Source organism: Triturus cristatus, chromosome 7, assembly GCF_964204655.1.
Source record: "Triturus cristatus chromosome 7, aTriCri1.1, whole genome shotgun sequence".
Lineage (NCBI taxonomy): Eukaryota > Metazoa > Chordata > Amphibia > Caudata > Salamandridae > Triturus > Triturus cristatus.
In genome coordinates, this window is record NC_140590.1 from 1,602,869,710 (window position 1) to 1,602,893,591 (window position 23,882).

Genomic DNA, 23,882 nt, shown 5'->3' on the forward strand with positions numbered 1-23,882 from the left:
TCTCTGAAGAGATGGGAGCCATCAAAGGGCATGTCCATGAGGTTAGCGTGGACATCCCCCGAAAAAGCAGACGTTCTCAACCAGGGGTGGCAACGAACAGCCACCATCGTGGAAATCGCTCTACCTAGTGAGTCCGTCGTGTCCAAGCCACAGCTGATGGCGAACTTAGGTGCGTTCCTCCTGTCTGAGATAGCTTGGGAGAGAAGAACCCTGTCCTCCTCCGAAACTCTGGGCAGCACCTGCCCTACGGTATCCCATATGGAATAACGGCCCAACAGGCATGCGGTGTTCACCGACCGCAATGCGGGACTTGCAGAAGATAAAAGTTTTCTTGCCAAAGATCTCCAGACTCTTGGATTCCCTGTCCGGGGGAGCGGAAGGAAATATGCCACGAGAAGTTGAAACTTGGACCATCAAGCTTTCAGGGGTAGGGTAGGTGGTGAGGAAAAGTGAGTCGCCTGGTGCAGGGCGATGGCGGCGGGTGATCATCCTGTTCACAGGAGCCCCTGTGCTGGGTTTGGACCGGATCACTGACAGAATATCGAGGAGAAGAATATCGAGCTACCACAATATCGAGGTATAAATATCGAGTGACAGAATATCGACTTCCTATCTACAAACAGGTAGGTACAAAAATGTTGAATCCTAAATCTCGTTGTTCACAATATAGTTTGCTAAAATATCGATTTATTAAAATGTCTTAAAAGTAATATAAAATTAATGAAATAATAAATATAATTAAGTAAAACATACTTAAAAATAATAACAAAAGATTAAAATTAATAAATAATAAATGTAATGTAAAAACATGTTTTTTTACATATATTAACTTAATATTAAAGAATAATCAATATTTTTAATTATACAATATTAAAAACATAATGTAAAATATAATTACATACATATTTAAATAAACCTATAATATAAATATAAAAATAAATTATATATTATAAGTTAAAACATTAAAATAAATATTTTTAAAAATAAATATATTTTACACTACATTAAATATAACAATACTGAAAATGTTGCATAGCGTAGGGGATAAAATTACTATTCCCACTCCAGCAAGCGGTACAGTAGGGAAAGTGTTGGATAGCGGGTGGGTAAAAATTACTATTCCCACTCCAGCGAGTGCAACAGTAGGGAAAGTGTTGGATAGCGGGTGGGTAAAAATTACTATTCCCACTCCAGCGAGCGCAACAGTATGGAAAGTGTTGGATAGCGGGTGGGTAAAAACTACTATTCCCACTCCAGGGAGTGCAACAGAAGGGAAAGTGTTGGATAGTGTGAGGGTAAAAATTAGTATTCCCACTCCAGCGAATGCAACAGTAGGGAAAGTGTTGGATAGCGGATGGGAATTTTTCAAAATTAATTTACCTCCCACCATTTTCCCCTATAAACGTCACTTACAATATTGTAAAATATGAATAAATTAACATATTTAATTAACAAATAATTAACTAATAACAATTAACAATAACATTAATAACCATCAAATCTAAATTAATTCACACAATTAACACTATAAAATAACTTTTAATAAATATTATATAAAAAAAAAATACATTAAAATTAAATTACTTCCCACCCTACTCCCCTATCAACCCTCAATCCGCTCATAAAAAAAGTACACAATTAACATATTTACAAATGAATTAATAATTAATTTCTAATGAATTATTACTTAATAAAAAAATAACATAATTGCCAATTAATTATAAATTGTTATTGATCAATTTATAATTAATTAATAATAAATTAATTAACTTAATTAACAATATTAATTATTAAATACTTAAAATATTAATTAATAAAATAATTAATTAATTAATTTCAAATAAATTACTTCTCATCCTATTCCCCTATAAACCCACAACCCGCTACAGAATTAAATTACGCAAAAAGTAATTAACTAATCTTGAATTTTATCGTGAATACACTAGAAATCTTGGATTATTTCACCTAGCATATATAGACATCGTGGCTGGATTTGACTATTCTGAACCCTTATTGTGGGGCTTCTTCTTTTAATAATATTGAATTTTATTGTGAATACACTAGAAATGTTGGATTATTTCACCCAGCATATATAGCCCTGATGAAGTTCCTTTGATAGGAACGAAACGCGTTGGCTGATGCCTTATCGCTTGTTTCACCTACTTGTCTCCGTGTCGTCGGGAATGATGATCGGGGAGGCCCCAGCAGGTGGGCGCCGGCGACGCCGAGAGACACAACGCTGTGGAAGGTCACTGTGGAGGTGCGACTGGTGTCAGTCTGGACCCGGGAAAGGGTCCACTCGGATGCCGTGGCACCAGGGCCGGAGCCGCCAGCATGGGGACCCCAGGGGCCCCTCGGTCCTCTGAGACTGCGGGGCCCAAAGGCGCGCTGGCAGGGTCAGGCCACCCAAATATGGCACACATGGCGTCATAAAATTCCTTCCGCTGGGCGGGGGTCACTCCCGGCCCCGGAAAGGGAGGGAAACACGGAGCCAACCCAGGCATCCACTCAGCAGAGTGGGGCTTCAACCGCCAAGGTTCTTCCGCCGTGTCACGATACGGGTGGGGCGAAGTCGAAGCACGCTTCAACTTCTTGTGCTTCTTGTGGTGCCTCTAACCGGACTTAGATGAAGAGGTTTTCGATTCACAGGAGCGGTGCTTGGACCATCCTCTCGACCGAGACCTGGACCGGAATCAAGACTGACGAGGGAACCTCTGCGGTGCAGGACACCAGGCTGCGAGAAGCTTTAGAGACTGCTCCCACAAAGCCTTCGGGCCATATCGCGGCAGTCGGAGCACCACTTGGAGTCATGGTCGTGTTCCAGGCACCAAGACAAACTAAATGGGGGTCTGTGACCGACATGGCACAGTCACAGGCGCTGCATGGCTGGAACCCCAAAGTCTTCTTGCTTGACATGACTTCCTAACACACCGACAAAGTTGACAAAAAGTCACACAACAAAAAATGAAAGGGGTTAGCTCTCTTTAACGGATCGGCTGATGGCGCGCAAAAAAAAAGAACTGACATCAGTGCCCTGGAGTGGCGGTTATATTGATGCGGACGTCATGTCTACGACGAACACAACAATGTCATACAAATTCGACTGACGCCATCTACCGGCGCGCAGGGGTAGTGCTAAGAAAATTCTTCCGGATCCAGCCTGACACCTGGAAGTTCAAAGGTAAAGAATATGCGGCTAGATGTCTCTATCAGATGTTGTTTCAACAAGAAGCGGCTCTCACTTCAGCTTGCAAAACTTTGAATTGCAGGTGGCGAGAACTGCCAGTGAAATACAGTCAGTTAAACACAAATCTCCCCCTACATTTCGGTGAGCTGATACATCAATTATTTAATGCCTTTGATACAATGGGACTGGCACACTTTTTTAAACATGTGGGCTCCGGCCTTGTGACATCTTTTCAAACTATTTTTGGAGTAATACCAGCTTTTTTACATAATTTTTTTTCCAGCGTGTTCGGTTGGTGCTGTTCCTACTATTCCGCAATGGATGCTCCCTTTGTGATCCTTCCAGGGCTGGCATTGCTGCGGCTGTACAGTGAGAGCATGCTACTGCTCTTTGGAGTGGTGGCTCTGGATGCCGAGTTTTGTTCAATCTTCCGCTATGCTTACTTCACCTGTGTGCAACCAGTGTTTCATTGCATCCGGTGCCCCTTTCGATGGGCTCTGGGTGTCTGCCTGGCTATGCCACCACAAGCTGCCCTCAATTTCGAACTGTTGATGAGTCCCTTAGTGGCCCATTACCAGGACTGTTCCATGCGACTCGTTCATAACCCGGTGTTATGACCAATAGCTGGAGGCGATCCCTGTGCAACAGCACAGTGGCTTCTGGATCTGTTTCCCCTAAATCGATACAGGTTGCCCACTGATGGTCTTGTCGACAACTGGCATGGAGGAGCATGTCTGTTCCTCTGACTTGCTCAATTGAAAGGATGATATTTTTACCTTTGCCAGTTCAGACTTCTTATTGGAATCATTAGCTTTTCACATGGCATCCTATTTTGTGGGCCACGGCGACATGCTGTAATTGCTTATAAATTTCTTTTTTTTTTATCATAACTTTTTGCTACATGGACTTTTGCTGAACTAAAATTTGAACGCCTTGCTTTAGCTTATCTCTTGATTTCTGTCGTCACTTTGGTGCTACCATCCTGAAGAAGGAGCACGAGTGTCATGTGTTCCGTGCAGGCCCATGTTCGTTTTCCCTTTGTTAGCCTGAGCACGTTGTAGGCTGCATTCTGCTTTGCACATGCTACTATACAAACGTATTTTGCTCTATGCCACGTTGTACTTTCACATAGAACCTGCCATTGTTTTTGTGTTCTGTTCTTTCCTAGGATTTAGGTTGAACACCGTGGACAAGGTCAAACAACAATGTCCCTTGTTATTTTGTTGTGGTCAGGCTCTAGCACCTAGACAAAACACACAAGTGCAGCTGTTGTTTGAGAACACGTACTCTTTGTCATATAGGTATGCACAGACATGCAATAACACACTTGGAGAGAGATTTTTCAAAGAGTAAATCGCGACTACACTTGAGATGTAGAACTTTCATCTGTGCATGCTAAGGTATGGGGTCCGCTGCAAACACCCAATAGATCTTCTGATATATATTCACCTTGCTTCTGTAGTAGGGGAGGGGGGTTAGTCTACCCTGTCTAATACCATGATAGCAAAAACACAAAGAGATGATGGACGGAGTGCTGAAAACTTTTCAGACACTCACCCCCAATCATAGATCTGTGTCAAATCAATCATCGTTCTTGGCTCACTTCACCACCCCAGTTCAGACCCAGCCATTTGCAAATCAGTCTTGACCCTGTTCCTCATGGGAACAGTCCAGCCCGAACTGCCAAGCCAGGTCTTCTCTGCATTGGAAACAAGCATCCTGGGACTGGTTTCAGGGTAACACCCCACATCAGCTAGGCTAGCTTGAATCCAGTAGCAAAGTGAGCAAGGGACCCACGTCTGGGCATACCCTGCCACCATAGGGCAAACAATGCAAACGCAAAGAGATGATGGACGGAGTGCTGAAACATGAGAATCAGATCTTCTCCATAATTACGATGTCGAGTGGAGGTGGAATCATTGTAGGTAACTGCGGTGGACTTTCGGGGTGGGCCAACTCACAGAAATATCTATAAATTCATTTACTGGACCCCAGACAGGTGTCTCTACTGCACAGACCTGAAGTGCTGGGCATCATTCATGTCAGCTCGCTACTTATCACCGTACCTAACCTCCGCAGGCCACGCATGGCCAAGTGCCCTGTTACACAAGGAGGAAGAAACAATGGTCTGCAACGGCACAGGGTATATCTGCTCATCCTCCGTTTGGCAGGACCAACCACAAGATGATTTAGACACTGGTGGACCTAAAGCCTCCCTGACCTCTTTCGGGGATAATCTGGTTTCGGTGCTGGCGGCAGTTGAGAGACTCAGGGCAGCACTGGAGTCCACAAGGACATCACTCAAGACTAAAATCGACCCTGTGATGTCGGATCTGATGCTGCTTCATGCAGATCACCGTAAACTGGTGGAAAATGTCTATCACACCGAGCAGTCCATTGCTAAGATGTGGTCTAAGACAAGCAAAATGGACACCTCCCTACGCTCATCACAGATGGTCAGAGTGGAATTACTGCTCATTACTGGCTGTTAAATATTGACTGCGCGAACTTGAAATCAAATATGGACTACTATTTCCAGCAGGCTTACACATTATGGTAGAGGGGACAACCTCCTTCTTCGACACCCCCAAAGCTGTCTGGGATTGGCTGGAATCTGAAGGGCACTCAACGACCGCCAGACTGCAGAGTGCGGACCCAACGACCCAGGGAGGAGCAAGAGGGCGCCACCAGTTAAGACGTTCTAAGCAGAGCATGATTTGGTGCAACTCACGTCCTTTACAGACCTTCTCACATGCTCCCCATTGCTGCTCCCTAATGTTCATGGCCTTTCTCTCTTCTGTGTGAAGCGATGACACCGGGGGGGAAGAAACACTTACTACAATACTTATGACTAGCTATAACATAATTACATGGAATGTTTGAGGCACGCGTACTCCATATCAACGTTATGCCGTGTATGCTTATCTAAAGCGACACTCAGTCAATATTGTACTATTACAGGAAACGCAACTGACAAATATAGAGAACACCAGACTCCAGAGAAGATGGAGGGGTCAGGTACACACCACTGGATTCTCTAGTTACGCACGTGGTGCCCTCCATTGGATGAGACCAGCTACTTCATTTGTCCTGGAAGATTCAATGGTAGATACTCAAGGCCATTATGTATTGGCGAAAGTACAGCTAGATGGACACCCTATACTGCTAGGATCGCTCTACGCACCAAACACAGGCCAAGCTCCCTACTTGCATGCACTATCACAAATCCTTTCGCAAAGGGACGGGATACCATGGCTGCTCGGAGGTGACCTTAATAGAGTGTTGGATACCACTTTTGATCGTTCCTTCCCTCTGTTGTTACCTACACTTGCCACCGCCATACATTATCTAACTGGCTGCAACATTGGCATATGGAAGATGCATTGCGCGGTTGTAACCCGACTTCGAGCGTCTACTGCTTTTATTCAGCTCCTCATCAACTACACATCCGCATAGATAGATTGGTGGCTACCCAGTCTCTGCTCCCATACATCATGACAATAGACTATCTAGGACACATACACTCTGATCATAATCCCCAAATCTTACAGCAGCAAAGGGAGGCTATCATACTTCCTATTCCTATGTTGCAGTTTCAGCCGGCACTCCTGGAGGAATCACCTTTTCGAGCATCACTGGGTTCTATAATAGATGACTATTTAAAAAACAACGCTGGTACGGGTTCAAATGGGACGCCTTTAATGTGACATTGAGAGGCCATTGTCTGGGAGTGCAGATTAAAATGAGACGTGGACTCACCTGAGACATTAGTAACTAAGAACGCAAGCTACTGAACTTAGAGATTCAAGCGGCAGAGGGGCTGAACAACTCAGTTACATTGGTCAATGCGAGACGCAAACACATGACATTAATAAAACAACTGCGCTGTCTCAATTATGCGGCACACTAAGCACACAAACATGACAAGATGGACAAATCTGGGCAATTACTGGCGTGACTGATCCAGCAAGATCATCTTCACAAACCTATCAAAGCGCTGCGCTCAGAGGTTGGCCCTCTTCTTTATACGCAAGCTGCCATTCACAACGAGCTCACCCGCCACCACACTGACACCTATCAATCGAACACAGACACGGACCCTGAAAAGTGCAGGATGTTTTTGTCCGATTTACCCGTACCCACTATTTCAATAGACACTTGGGGGCCGATTACGATCCTGGAAAAACCGGGTACGAATCGTCGGACGGAGCGTTTTTTCCGTCCGACTCGTACCCGGGAAAACCACCTTACAAACCCGCAAGTACGATTCGTACGGAAACACCATTTCCGTTCGAATCGTAAAAAACACCGACCGGCTAAAATATACCCACAATTCCGATCCGGGACACCGCGGACGCGACATTCGCACGGAGTCAGGCAGCATTTTACGGACCAGCAAGTACGATTCGTACCCACAGCACTTCGCACGGCAAAATGTTTACGGGACCCAAAAAGTGCTGGAAAAGCTAAGTGCGCCGCGATGCACGACGAAAAGGGGGCCCGGTACGCTCCCTACACGTCCGCACTGTACCCACAGCCCCCCTGTACCCCCACCTCCATAGGTACGGAGCGTACCCCCAGCCCCGTAGGTACGGAGCGTACCCCCACCCCCGTAGGTACGGAGCATACCCCCACCCCCGTAGGTACGGTGCGGACCCCCACCCCCGTAGGTACGGAGCGTACCCCCACCCCCGTAGGTACGGTAGCTACGGGGGTGGGGGTCCGCACCGTACCTACGTGGGTGGGCTGGGGGTACGGCGCATACATGGGGGGTGGGCTGGGGGTACGGCGCGTACATGGGGGGTGGGCTGGGGGTACGGCGCGTACATGGGGTGAGCTGTGGGTACGGTGCATACATGGGGGGGCTGGGGGTACGGCGCGTACATGGGGGTGGGCTGGGGGGGTGTTCGGCACGTATGCGGGCACATGTTTGGACGTCTCCATGGTTGCTATGGGAGTTCGCTCCGTAATGTGTTTTTCCATACGGTTGTGCATTTGGACGGACGGGACGGATCGTACTTGCGCGCTCGGACTTCAGTTTCCCGATTCGTACGTAAAACTGTCCGGGGACGTGTCGGACACTTTTTCCAACCCGCAGACGTGTCGGGGAATTTTCCCAATGCGATTCGTTTGGATTTTTTAACATACGAATCGTACTTGCCAGTTTGTACGGGACTTGTACGATTCATACGTAAAAAAATCCGGATACGATTCGTACGGGGAATATTTTTAACGGATTGGAATCGGCACCTTGGTTGGAAATAGATGAGCCACTAACTGTAACCGAAGTTCGTAACGCTATCAGTGCACTGGCCAATGGCAAGATGCCTGGACCGGAAGGATAGCCCTTTGAGTTCTACAAAGCTTACATGTCACAACCTGCCCGCACTTGCTGAAGATATATGATGAAGCCTTATCTCTTGGAACACACACAGAATCCCAAAGGGCGGCGATGGTCATATCTTTGCACACACCCCATTAAACCATTAACTGGCCCTCTTGAATACAGATTACAAAATATTAACAAAAATACTTGTGGATCACTCAGCACCATTAGTGCAAACTTTAGTGCACCCTGACCAAAATGGGTTCGTTCCCACAGGGAACACCTATCTAAACTTGCGACATTTTATTTAGAGCCCTAAATATGTCCCCATTATGTGGCCCTTAGCTAGGTGTTTAGTATTAGACCTTGAGAAAGCATTCAACATGCTATACTGGGGCTATCTGTTTGCCGTACTCACCCGGTATGGAATTGGCACTCGATTTCTGAGGACGGTGAAATTACAATATGCCAAACCACTCATTAGAGTTAAAACAGGTCCTCTACTATCTGCAGATATCCCTATACACATAGATACGTGTCAGGGCTGCCCACTGTCGACATTACTATTCTTGTTAGCCAATGAACCACTGGCCCTAGCACTTCGTAAACAGGGAGCAGAATGGGGCCTCACTTTGGTGGATGGACTACATGTTGTAAACTGACAACATGCTGCTGTATTTGCGGGACATACATGATGTCCCCAATGCAATAAATGCAACCCTGACATAATTCGCAGACATGTCGGGAAAGAGGGTCAATTGGTCAAAATCTTGTGTGTTTCTCTTCAACCCAAATACAGTTAACCCCAAACTAAGGATAGGGGAGGCACGAATTTCCTGGCAACACCGCAAATTCAAATATCTGGACATACAAATATGTCACAGCATGACAGATCTATTTGAGGGCAACGTTCTGCGGGCAATCACTCCATTCGCAGATGGAGTATTGGTGCACATTACCTCTAGAAGTCATGGGAAGGGTGGCTCTCTTAAAAATGGTGGTACTGCCTGTTACTATATTTCTTCACCAATCTACTCATATACATCACAGCTACTTTTTTGGGGAAATTCAAAAAACAGGTGAGAGACATTGGAATAAATTGAGATGTAGGGTTGCCTTGGTGAAACTCTGCGCTCCCACCAGCTCGGGCGACCTAGCAGGCCCTCAATTTGAAAATTATTACCTGGCTTCCCTAATCCAGTGGATTGTGCAATGGCTAGCGGAGTTACACTTATCGGACACAGCCACAATCAAAAGATATCGCCCACCTATTTCACCCCTGCTTGAAGCTAAATACACCTGACTCGATACTACTGGGAGTGGCATATAGATGCTATTGCAGATGCCTACATATCACTAAACAGGTTCTCCTTTACGCACCAGGACTGACATTACTGGGTACTCCTAGGATGTCAGGGCCGACGACGACAGTGGCAGAAATGGAGGCATGGCACACACTGGAAATACGCACTTTGGGCGACTTATATATAGAGGGCGTGTTAGAATCATACAACACTTTAATGGAGGAAAATGGTTATGTTATGTTATGTTAATGGTATTTGTAAAGCGCACTGTTACCGTTAGGTGTCCTGGCGCTAAAGTGCATTGCCAACTGGTCCAGAGGGTGAAATCGTGAGTAAGAGGTTGTGAAGTCATGATTAAGGGGGTTGTTAGGAGAAAAGCCAGGTCTTAAGACCCCTCCTGAACTCAAGGAGGCCTGAGGCCTCTCTCAGCTGCGGGGGGAGGTTATTCCAAAGTTTAGCAGCACAGTAGAAGAAACTACTGCCCCCCCCAACTGGCTGTTTTAACACGTTGAACTTGTACCTGTCTTGCTGAGGCTGAGTGAAGAACCCTGGATGGAGAGTACCAACCTATATGTTTCCTCATAAAATCAGGCCCACTTCCTTCCAGAGCTTTAAAAACAATGCAAAGGGCCTTGAATTCAATCCGCTGTCTTATGGGTAACCAATGGAGGTCACTAAGTCCCTTTCTTATGGATACAAACTTCAGAATGCCCAGAAGAAGTCTGGCTGCAGCATTCTGTGCCGTCTGTAGTCGACTGAGTTGCCTTTTGTGTATATTAATGTACAGAGCATTGCAGTAGTCTAGGCGGGACATGACCAATGCCATTACTACTGTTCTAAGACAGTCATCCGAAAGAAAACGTTTAATTTTCCTCATAATCCTGAGTATGAAAAAACAGGATGATACCACCTTGCTAATTTGGTCAACAAAGGACAGTCTGGAGTCGATCATAATTCCCACATTTTTTGCCTTATCAGTAGGAGTTGGAAGTGAACTCAGAGATTGGGGCCACCAGCTGGGTGACCAGAGATTTGAGGGATTACCAACAATAATCACCTCAGTTTTTTCAGCGTTAAGCTTCAAGCAATTAGCTGTCATCCAATCGGCGATGGATTGCATGCAATTGTAACAGTTCTGACCAGCCACCTCCTCTTTGCCTTTTTGAATAGAAATCACTATTTGGGAGTCATCGGCATAAGATGTAGGTTGGAATCCAAAGGAGCGGATAAGCGCTGCCAAAGGAGAAACGTATACATTAAAAAGCGTAGGGCTGAGTGTCGAGCCCTGAGGAACCCCGCAGGGCAGGGAAAAAGATTTGGAGCTGTCTGTGCCAATGTCAACAGTCTGGAGTCTGTCTGAGAGAAAGGATTTTAAAAGGACAAGGGCCTTCCCAGCGACCCCTATCCTATTTAATCGGTCCAGTAACACATCATGGTGTACCGTGTCGAAGGCCGCGGACAGGTCCAACATGATCAGAATGGCCGAACCGCCATGATCCATTGTTTCTCTAATCTCTTCCGTAGATTTGATTAAAGCGAGCTCCGTGCTGTGCTCAGCACGGAATCCAAACTGAGTAGAATCCAGAAGTTCGTTGTTTTTAATGAATGCACTCAGCTGTCTGTTCATCTCTCTTTCAATTAACTTGGCAGGTAATGGGAGTCGAGAGATGAGCCTGTAATTATTCGGCACTTTGGGATCCAGGTTTGCCTTCTTAAGAAGGGGGAGAATAGAGGCTTGTTTCCAAATTTTAGGAAACAGGGCGTTTTTAAATATGTTATTAAAAATGGGGTTACGAGCAGCTCCAATAGTGTTGGAAACAAGTTTGACTATAGGTGCCGGACAAGGATCTAAAGGAGAGCCAGATTTGATTACCTGCAAAAGTTTTATAGTATCTTCGACACTCATATTCTCGAAATGATTCATCAGAGACAGTGGCTTTGTATCAGCGGGGTAGTTCCTGGCCTCTTTAGTTGAATCTTCTGCCTGTGAATTACTAAAGGAAGAAAAGATAGAGCCCACTTTTTCTTGAAAGGCAGAAGCCAGGAGTTCACAAAATTCCGGGTTGCCGTTTGATTTGGTTTGCCCGTAGGCCAGTTTTTCCTTCACCAATCATTACTGGGCACACTAAGGCATCACTGGGGAGACATAACATCCTAACCTACGACCTACCTCACAATCAAATACTTGCAGGTGATGGGTGGGGGCAGGCACCTCACACGCTGGTTTGCCAATTCTCTGCGCTACCACAACACCCCGCAACTTCTCACCTTGCGTCGTCGATGGGAGGCAGACTTGACCCGTCTCTGTACTGACCAGGAATGAAATGCGATACTTGAGGGTCTCTGTCACATCCCACGAAATGCCCACTTTAAATATATGCATTTCTACATACTACATAGGGACTACCTTACCCTTGATAACATCAACAGATATTAACACAAAACAAGTGTTGCATGCCCCAGATGCTCATGTACTGATGCAGACGTATTACACATGTTTTGAGCCTGCCCATTACTACACACCTAGTGTAATGCCATCAGAATGGCACTATTCACTTGCACAGAGCGCCCTGACCTACATCATTGAAAGAAATGCCTACAGGGCCTTTATCTCGGGTCCAAAAGACACAAAGCGGCCTCTTGTTTCTTGGATCTCGGATTTATAGTTACCAAACGCCTTATCACAAAGAGATGGAAATCTCCTACACCCCCGACATTTGTTGCCTGGCAGCATTAAATGGACAACTGGGTGCAATTCGAAAGTGTAGCCCTTTATAGGGAGGACTCATTAGGCTTGCAGAAATATTCTATTTCTGCTTCCTGTGCTGCCATCCTATTAGCTTTACATACAGACAGAGAGGAAGACGGTGTAACGGAACCCACTAAGCAACAGAGTGATTAAGGTATTCCCTCCCCCTCCACATCATCTCTCATTTCCATGTTGATAAGATGACCTCAACATTTGTTGCCCCCTGCTAGATTTCATCCTACCCCTCTGATCATGCCTCACTTACAAGCACCACACATATTCTGAATGTGACATTTGAGATGACGTGTGGGTATCTGGAGCAATTGAGTTGCACTTAACTATCCCTCTTTCACCTCTTTAATTTTCATGGTTATTGTTGGAAGAAAAGTAACAAACTGTATTGAATCTTTTTTTTCTCCTGCACATTGTTTGCACTGGGGATTCCCTGGTTAAACACATCTTATGGGAACATGATTGATACCCAATATTTAGGTGTCCTCCTATACAATACAATGTTTTTTGCTGTGTTTCATCTCAGACTTCAAATGGACAAGTTACTTATCTTCGGTAATGCCTTGTCTGGTAGAGGCATGATCTAGCCTTTAGGGGGATCTTTCGTCGCTAAGGAGTAACCGATTTTTATAGAGGAAAGCCCAGCGGGATATAGTCCTCTTTTAGACAGCACACCCTTTCTTTGCACCCACTGTAAGAGGTTGGCTTAGTATATGGTGCTCACTTATGTAAGCGTAGCACCCTGCACTAAGCCAGACAACCCTTATGGTGATTTTAGTGGTCTTAGACAATCTTAAAAAGCTCTCTAAGTGGTAGCTGTGGAGAGAAACCTTCAGGCTTAGTCCAAAAGGAGTGTAAAGCAGCTTCTTTTACCAGTACTTAATCTTACTGTATAGGTTAAGTGAAAAAGAATCACACAGCGTAGTAGTTTAAAAAAAATGTATTTTATTACAAACACTCACTAACCCATTGTTTTATCTCCTGCATGGAGATATGAGCACAATATACACAATACTTAGAAAATAGAAGACATAAGTAACACATATACACAGTGGTCTCCAGGGGGAGACCAAACAGTACACTAAAATAGTGGAATGCGAACCACGACTCAAGTCAATGGACCCAGAAGATGTAGAAGAGTCAGGGACCCAAGGAACCACCCTAGGTGAGTATCTAGGAACCCAACGGAGGTCGAGTGCAGAGTGGGAACACAACCGTGAGCTCAATGTTAGTCAATAGGTAAGTCACGGTTGCAATTTTAAAGAAGGACCCTTCCCATTGGACCCTGAAGAAACCCTGTGGAAGAAAAAAGGTTGGAGAGTCACCCTACCCATGGATACCCCAGAAACCATGATATCTACACCAGGGAAGCCAGGTGCACAGGTGTCAAGTGAGGTCGGAAACAGCTGTAGACCACAATGGAGGACTTCAGGAAAGATGCCACTGGAGAAGAAGACGAAGGAGTCCGGTGAAACACAAAGGTGGATTCAAGATGAGAGGTACCTGCAAGCAGAGGGGACAGAGTCAATGCCACTCAGGAGTGACGAGGAGTGGACCTATGTGTGACTGATTCTTTGAATGTCTCTGAGCCACTACTGCAATGATCGAGTCTGGCTTTGGATTGTGAGTTAAGTATGTTGGTGTGATATTGACGTCCCTGTATTTCTTTTTACCACTATGTGTACTGTTGCTTGGACTTGAATGAGTTTCAAGCCTCTCTTGCAGATATGATCTAGCACTGGGATGGATATCATCATATTCCAGGGTTGTTCTTGAATATGTACAAAAACATTAGTGCTCCACCAAAGGCACTGGAAGACCAAAGGCCTTGGTCACTTGATCTAACACAGCATGAAATTGAGCTATGTCCTCCAGTAGAGAGTCTGACTGAGGGTGTCATGTCCCGTCTTCAAGAAGTATGATATCCTCGCATTATTCCTCATCCTGGTGGCCACCATCATCCTTCTGCTCTTTCTTAATGACCGCCCCCTCCACTTCATCCTGGTCACTCTCTGGGGAGTCTTTAACCCCCTTATATCATGGCATTCACGATACAGGCAGAGGAGCCAGATGCAGCATCAAAGCACATGGTAGAGGCAAAATCCACAAAATAGGAGTTTGTGGTTGTGACATACCTGTTGCTGCAGTAGTCCTGTGAAAGTCCCCTGTGGAGGGTAATAATGTTGTGGCTGAGGAACCGGTCATTGAAAGGCTTCCATCGTTTGCTGTCCCTGATTCACGAAAGAAACTGGTCCCTATATCACACAGTATTCACCATATAAACATCAGGACTCACATGAACATTTATACACTCTTCTTCTGATAAAAGCTCCTTTTATCATATTCCTGGTAACCCTGTGGTTGGAGCTCTGGGTCTCTTCCTACTCCCTAAAACCATTACTCAAACTCTGTAATATAGAACACATACGACTGCAGTGGGCTATAGGCAGTATCTGATGGCTATTTTGGTAATTGTCATGAGCCTCTAACGCAGAGTACAGGATCTGAGCAGGCAATTTTGTGGACACCTTTAGTGGGGAATGCGAATGGGCTGGTGGTGTGATAATAAGGCCAAATACGTTGTTGTCAACAGGATCGATGGCAGCACCATTGCTGTTACTGTTTGTACCTGTACAGTTAAAGAGCACATGGTTGGCGTCAACAGGATCATCATTGAAGTGGTTATCATCAATGAAGTTCGTGGGGGGATGATGGTGTCGTTGACAGTCTTCTTAGGCACTGACAACGGATTTCACTGGTGACGTGTTTGTCAACATGGGGACCATCAACAATGGCTGCTTACTTGCTGTCAATGGTAGAGTCTTCGTTTTTAAGGAGTGACTACTTACAGAGTGTCAGCAGAGTTGGATATGTGTGCTATCTTCTGCACAGACTGGTTCTATACCTTTTTTGATGCCTTATCTGACAAAAAATTGGCTTTACCCTTTGGTTTGGTGGATGCAGGTGCTTCAGTTGCAAATTCCAGCCACAGGAGCACCACATTCTTCCTCTTGGATTCCGCCTTCATGGAAGTGCCTGAAGAGAACATTTCACTGATCATCTCCATACAAGGGGCATCCTCTATAGAGCGGGAAGTTTTCCTCATCATAAAGATACAAGGCCTGACTTCTTTCCATGTCCTTTAGTGTATTTGAGAGAAAAGACTTGCATATGTCACAGCAAGAAGGTCTGTGAGGAGGATAAAGGCAGTAAAAGCAATAATTGTGTGGATGATACATAAAATTGTATTTTGTCCACAATATGAGCAGGACTGGAAGAGACATCTTTTCTCTTTGCCTTTATCTGGCATGGTGGCCGTTCGAAGTGTTCCTCTGGGCTGATGGATCAAACCCAGAAACAACACATGGTTTCTAGAAGCTAAATCTAGAGCTGGCTGAAGTCCATGCAACTCCAAATTTAAGACAATCCATTCACCATTTGGTTCAAGATAGGTAAGAACTGAGATCTGTCCACAGACTCCCTCACGCATTACATGTGGAACAAATCTGAGCAATAGTGGTCTTGAGGGGGCGTAGAGAACTCAGCGCTTTCACCTCATTGTACCGAAGTTTAGGTTGTTTCAAATGTGGACGATGTGGTACTAAAAAAACAGGTTTGCAGGGCCCATGGCCATTTTAACACTGTTTACTGCTATTATACGTTGCTGGGCATTCCCAGCCTGATGAAGGGGTGCGATTCAAGCATGTTAATCTATCAAAGAGATAATGCTGAAGAATCTTGCTATCGGAAAGGGAATCTGATGTTCTTTCCCTCTCTATTAAATAGCCCAAAATATATTCCAAGAATAATGTTAAAAAGAGATTTGATGTCCTTCAGAACACCTTCAGCACAACCTTTCACTCCTGCCAGAATAAACTTCAAAATTTGCGGTAAGATCAGTAAAGCACTCCACCTGAATAACCTTGACTATCGTTCCTCTAATTCAGGGATCTTCAAACCTTTTAATACTGTGCTACCCCTAAAGTAAAAAGAATCACAGGGCTGCCCAGAATGACAATAATATTTTTCACAATTATTGTATAAAATGAACAGTTTTAAACAAACATTTTTAACAATTGAAACATTGCAGTTATTTTTAGTTATACCTTTTAAAAATGCAATAAAATATTTGATTGCCAACACGCTATATAGGCCACCTAGTCTTCCTAAGTGCAAAAATATCTACAGTGTGATCCTTTACAAAAAAGGTGGACGGGGGGACTTTGAGGGTTATTTGATGCGTTCACCCCACCTTGACACCTATACCCAGCCAGGACATGAGGGACAGAGGATGTTACTGATGACTCATTACAAAATGGTTTACTGCAACGTTTTTGTCACTTAAAACACAGAACTGAATTCAGAATAATGTTCTTCTTGGTCAGTGCTTGATGCTTCCCGTAAGATCAAGTGAGGACCCCTAGGGGGCCATCCCCCCAGTTTGAAGATCTCTGCTCTAAGCTCTACTTCTCTGGTGCACACTTTTAAGAGCACATCGTTGGCAGGTTTTGAAATCCAAAAATGCACACACATTTAACAGGCATAATCAGCATATCAACGGAGACTGACATGACCTCCCTTCGCATCCCAGACTACTTCCCTCACTGTTACAATTAGGAAAAGCCTTAAAAGTAACCTCTTCGCAATCTCCCAGGCACTTTTTGCCTGGTATTTGATGCAACATCGACTGAAGGGCACTAGGTTCCTGCTCATACAGACTGTCACTACAGGCTGCGTAACAAGGTGCGCTAAAAAATGAACATAGGACATGTCACACACCTGTATGCCATGTCCCCTAACACTGCATGCAAATTTTTGTAAGTCACACCTACAACAGTCCAAAGCCAGGGTGCATTATATTACATGTGTGTATATATCTGCATGAGGAGATATGCCCCTGTGCTGGCCAGTTCAATTACTGCCATGTACAAGTGACCAGGGAAGCTATTTTAAGTACATGTGCAGGACACTGGTCAAAAACGAGTTCACCAGCTACATCAAGGCTTCACTGAAACTAGAGATGTTTGGTATCAAACATCTCATATTAATAAACCCACACTGATTCCAGTGATGGATTTATTAATACATGCAAACTGAGGGCATCTTAGAAGTACAACCTGAAAACCTACCAACTACTAGTGTGCTAACTGGCTGGTCCTAGCCGGCCTGCCACCACAAACAGGTTTTTGACCCTCAGGGGTGAGGGCCTTTGCCCTCAGGAGGTCAGGAACAAAGCTTGCTTGGGCAGAGGGTGTTTACACCCCCTCCCACAGAATGACCTGCAAATTAGCATTCCAAGGCAGGGAATTTCAAAGAGCCACCACCTTTGGTATGTGACTCTGGCTTCCCTAACAGGAGAGGATGCCGACCGCCCTGTCCAAGGCCCATTTGGCACCTGTACAGTGAGACAATTAGCTGTTAGAGAGGCGTGTTCACCTTCAGGCTAGTTCCAACCCTAAGGTGGGCTACCTGAAGTGAAGACGGAAATCAGAAGTCTGCCATCTTTGTGATGGCAAACTTAGGAACTCTGGGACAGTGTTATTTCCACTTCTCACAGGAAGTGGTCATATAAGGAGCATAGTGACCCCAGCTAATTGGCTACTACCCTACACTCCCCTAATGCCCGCCCCTAAACCTAGCATTTCGGGGAAGCAACCTTTCCAACGCAGTCATTACATCGCACAACCTTTACAATGCAGTCATTACATCACAACATCCTTTACATCGCATGCCATTACAACGCAGCCATTACATCGCATGTCACTACAACGCATGTCATTACAACGCAAGCGCTTGTCACTACAACGCATACCATTACAACACATACCATTACAATGCATAGATTTTACCCTTACACTATCCAACACTTACCCTACTGTTGCACTCACTGGAGTGGGAATAGTAATTTTTACACCTACACTATCCAACACTTACCCTACTGTTGCACTCACTGGAGAGGGAATAGTAATTTTTACACCTACACTATCCAACACTTACCCTACTGTTGCGCTCACTGGAGTGGGAATAGTATGTTTTACCCCTACACTATCCTACACTTACCTTAAATGCAATGTAATGGTATGCGTTGGAATGGTATGCGTTATAATGGTATGCGTTGTAATGGTATAATGCGATGTAATGGAATGCGTTGTAAATGTAGTTTCCAAAAAAGCGGTGTCATGGCATGCGATGTAAAAACATGCGTTGTAATGAATGTTGCGATGTAAAAACTGCGTTGTAAAGGCATGCCTTGTGAATGTTTGCGTTGTATCGTCATACATTCAGTATTTCGGGGAGCCCCTGGCACCAGGAAACCAGATCCTGCCAACCTAAAAGGAGGACTAAAGAGCTCCGAAAAGCAGGAACTGTGGAAGAAGCAACTGACTTGTCACTAGCCCTATCGGCGCGTTCACTGTTCCCGACGATTGCGCCAAAGTTGACGCATCCTGTAAGCTGCTCTGCCTCCAAAAGCCTGGGAGGACTACTAGCGCTTCTTTTAAGACTCAGGAACTCCTGTGGAGCAGCAGAGTTGCTTCCCTGCATCCTGCAGGTACCAGAAAAAGAACTGTGGGGACTCTGGACAGCATAAACCAGGCACAGGTCAGCACCACTGCATCCGTCACTCCAAACCAGGGTTGAAGTGGGCCAACGGTGCCAATATGGTCCCCTAGCTCCCCAGAGAAGAAGCCTACCGTGAATTTGCAAAGAGAGGACTTCTCAACGCAGCCTGCAACCTCTTTGTGCAGCCCCCTCGACCGCGAGTGACTCGGCTGTGAAAAACCCAACGCCTCAAGACACCTCTGCACAGGTCACCCTTGGCTTGAGTGGAAGTAGGCCAAAGGTGTCCACACATCCCTGGGCATGATGAGACCCGAGCCCGCTTATTGATTCAACCTTACAGGTTTCCCAGTTCAAATCGGCAACCTCTTTCCGACCAGAACGATCCCCATTGACTAACATTGGTCACCCAACAGCATCACACACCTCTGCACCCAGATGCCCCAGTGCCTCCCAAGGTGACCTGTTGGTGAGGCCTTGGACCTTGCCCCATACTAACCTTAAGTCCAGAAGATTGGTTCCATAAGTCGCTGTGAAGTGCCTGAATGCAGTACATGTTTTCCCCCCATAGGATAACATTGGGCATTCAATGCTGAAAAGCACCTTTACACCCGGCTGCCCCAGTGCCGCCTGAGGTGACCTGTAGGTTAAGTCCAGGACATTGGTCCCATAAGTTGCTATGAAGTACCTGTACGCAGAGCATGTTTTTCCTCCACAGGGTAACATTGCCGCCTCTGAAAATTGCACTATCGACTTTTGAAACCTAAAAGTATTTCTATCTTGAAACATACATACCTGATTTTGATGATCTTGGTGCCAAAACCTATATGAAGATAAAAGTTTTTTTTCTTAATAACCCGGCATGGATCTCCTTTTTGAGTCCTGTGCATCATTTATTGACTCTGTGTGTATTCTTCGCTGATAAGCCTAAGGCTGCTCCACCACACTAGTACTAATGACACTCATTACAATCTGGATGCAGGAAACTGTCTTAAGTTAAACACTGAAAAAACAGAGGTGATACTCTTTGGGAAGGACATTTCCTTCTGGAATGATTCTTGGTGGCCTGTTCATTTAGGCCCGCCTCCTTCTTCAGTTCAGAAAGTGAAAAACCTTGGAGTCATATTTGATGGCCAACTCTGTTTCTCCAAACAGATTAACCATATCACATCCTCTTGTTTCTATCTATTGAAGATACTTAAAAAGATCCTCTCATTTATTTCCGTAGACATGCAAAAATGGTAGTGGTTGCCTTAGTTCTATCTAAAATAGACTAATGTAACACTCTCTATTTGGGAATTCACAAACGTCCCCAATCAAAGCTCCAATCCTTGCAAAATGCTTTAGCTCACCTGCTTCTAAAATCCCCACTTCAGCTCCACTTCAAAGAGTATTCGGGATCTTCACTGGTTGCCTGTTGTTGGAAGGGTCACATTTAAGGCCTTGTGGATGGTGAACAAGGCACTGCATGGATCTGGCCCTCTCTATTTTGAAGACCTTTACACGGCATGACTCTCGACGCGACCTAAGATCATCTACAGCTAAATTAGTGGTCAATCCTAAAATAAATAAGGCTAATGGGGAAGTCAGAAGATTTTCTCACTTAGCCTGCAAACTTTGGAATTCTTTTCCATTTTTCTATGAGATCTCAAACTAACCGAGCCCTCTTTAGGAAATCTTTGAAGACATGGCTCTTTGTCTCAAGCACTAATTAGGTATTTTTTCTCTGTCAGCTCAGCTGTAGGATGCTAATGCCAAGACGCCTCTGCCGTTGCGTGCTTTAGAAATACCTTACTTACTTGAGTCGTGTGTCACTTATTGACTCTGTGTATTGCTGATGACTAACACTCTTCTCTATTAAGCCTACGGCTGCTCGACAAACAATATCCTCTAGAAGAGCACCTTAGGACTGTTAGAACAAACTCCTGCCCACTTATAAGGGAAAACCTGGACTCTTTGCACAGTATATCTCGTTTTGGTATGCTATATAAAGAGTCAGCTTTCTACACCTCTCGCCTAAACAATTGTTCTAATGAATATCGACTTCAACAATATTGTGGCATACTATAATTGTGGACTGAATATCGAGGGACAAAATAATCGAAAGTTAAATGCATATAGGGAAGTTTAGATGTACTATTCCTAACTCCACATCTACGTGCCTTTAAGATATATGTACAATGTAGATACAAATATGTAGAGTTCGGTAAAGAAAATCTAGACTTATTTACCTGTTGATAATTTCTTTCGGATATTCTGTCCTCGATATTCGGTCCCATTGGTATTGTTGATTTGATAATCAGGAGGCATACTGTCTAACTCTAAACCCACTGAGATGCTAGGTTTCTTCTTTAGGTTTATGCATTTACTGTCCCAAATTCTCAGAGAGAGAGTGTGTGTGTGTGTGTGTGTGTGTGTGTACACGTGCCTCTATCCTCACAAGCTGGCTACCTAGGTACAGTGCACTTGCATCATAAAGAGCCCCAAGATATAGCATTGAGTGCAATGAGTGTTTGCAACTGCAATCATAAATTACAAGTTTGTGTACAAGATGACACTATTCATTAAAGAAAAAAAATGTGAATAATAAAATATCACCATTTGTCTGGGTTTCCTGATACTTGAAGTATGGTCTGGCCCGATCGTCTGCTCAGATCTCCGAATCCTGGTATCCTTTTTGAAAGACTTAATGGTGTTGCAAACATCTTTAGCTGTTTTGGGCTTTATGGAACACTTCCCATGTTCTTCAACTGTTGAGGCCAGATGACTGTCTTCAAAAGACGTTGCAGGTTTTCTGCAAAAGTCTGTTTGTTCTGTACTTTTCAACACATGCCTACTATTAGTTTTCATCTGCAAAGAATTTTTCAATGGTCTAACAGTAACTGCTTCATCGTTTTCCTTTTTTATTTCTTCAAATGATGCTCTTAACTTCTGTCCTATATTTACATTTCTATCACACTTGTTCATTTCTTCTTTAGGAGAGTCTTTGCCTTCAAATATTGAATAAAAGGCCCGCTGTTTGATAACTTGATCGCTGAACATCTGATCTTTAAAGAAAAATATTAAAAAATAATAAGAATAAAATACTCTTGCACTTACAATGTAAATATCATTTGGTTAAATGGTGAACAGTTTTCTACAATGTTATGGTTTATTTGTATATATATAGATCGTATTGCAGTAAATATTTAGAACATATTGACAACATCGTTTTGTGGCATTGAGGCACCCAGAATAGCTCAACAGTCTTAAAGTATTCCCTATTACATGATACACAAACTTTACAATGGATTCATGTTTGGACAGTAGGTTAGGGTCATCATGAGCTTGATTTTTCATCTGCTGGCCCCGAAACCTCTGCACAATTTTATCATGTATACGGTTCTCTCTCTCTCCTTTCTTTCACCATCTTTCACATCATTTATTTATGTTTTCTCTGACCCTCAGACACTTTTTAGAACTTAAAATCTGTATCTAGTTTATGATAGTGGAAGTAAAGCTCAGAAGCAGAGCCTTAAAGTTTTTTCAGGTAGGTATTGGATATATGCCAAAATTGATACATTTGAATCTCATATCAGAGCCGCCCTCTCTTTGAAGTCCAGATGGACCACGATCCACCTGTCTCTCGTGTCATGCTGTATTCAAGATTATTCAAGAGGATACAAGATACAGAATGGTACGATAATTACCAATTTAAATAGACCCACACTTCGGGGATCAAATAAAAAAGGCAGGGCAGGAAAGGCTGTTGTCCACTTTGCAAGAAATTCTGTAGCAAGAGATTTAAAGTTTTATACTTGTGAAGCTCTTATAGACCAATCCCTTTCATGAACAGAAATTTAAATCCACTTGAAAGGGGGATGGATATCATACACGAAAACAGACTTACGACTGATAAATCCATAGATGCCTTTATTTTAGCTATTTACCACCTAAGTTTGCCTGTTTAAATGTCGGTCTATTTGGAAAATAAATTCCCCCAATTTTAATTCGCAATCTCTCTCTTTCCTTTTGAAATGTTGACATGTGTGAAGTTGCCCAAGTACAAACCGAATTTGAGCATATTGTTCTGCTGCCAAGAAAAACACAGTGCTGTGGCGAATGGTGGAGCTCTTCCATGGCCTGACGTGAGGTCGGAGGCAAAAGGGTGCACACCCAATGGGCAATACAAAATGGCGGTATCAGAAGTAAGCAACCCAGATCACCGGCTTCACAGAGGCTTCACTGATGAGGGAGGAGAAAGGCCGTACAGGAGGAGGTGGGAGAGAGCTTCTCATGACCTCAGCCCGTTAGTGTTGCAAATCGGCTGTTTTATTTCCAGCTTTGCCAGTGTTTTTCTATGGAGGCCAACAGAACAAGCACTGGTATAGGCAAAAGGACTCACCTTTGGGACCTAGTGAGTATTTAGCCATGTAGCACTCTAGGTCAAACAAGATTAATTAAGAAGCTATCCTAGAGTCATCCGTGATCATCTACCTACATTAGAAGTAATTTTCACATCATCAGACATTATCAAGCTCATCTGCAAAGCATAAAAGCTCAGCCTGATGAATAACGAATGACTTGAAAATGAGTATCCGATTACTTTACAAGATGAGATTGTTCCTGATGACTTTAGGGTGATTTGAAAATGAGTATCTGATTACTCCAATGGTACCATTTTGTTTTCAATAAGATGTTTTTCTTCAGGTGATTTTAACATGAATTGCGGTTTACTTCAAGAGCATATCCACTGCTTTGGTTTCA

At 44.2% G+C, this 23,882-nt stretch overlaps 1 protein-coding gene across 1 annotated transcript in view; it reads right to left on the reverse strand.

The window, feature by feature from the left end:
* SYCP2 (synaptonemal complex protein 2) overlaps nucleotides 1-23,882 on the reverse strand; it is a 4,998,961-nt gene that overhangs the window by 2,603,195 nt on the left and 2,371,884 nt on the right. The window contains exon 24 of the mRNA XM_085615168.1: nucleotides 21,735-22,183. Within this exon, the coding sequence (XP_085471294.1) occupies nucleotides 21,735-22,183 (449 nt within the window). The remainder of the gene's footprint in view (nucleotides 1-21,734; nucleotides 22,184-23,882) is intronic.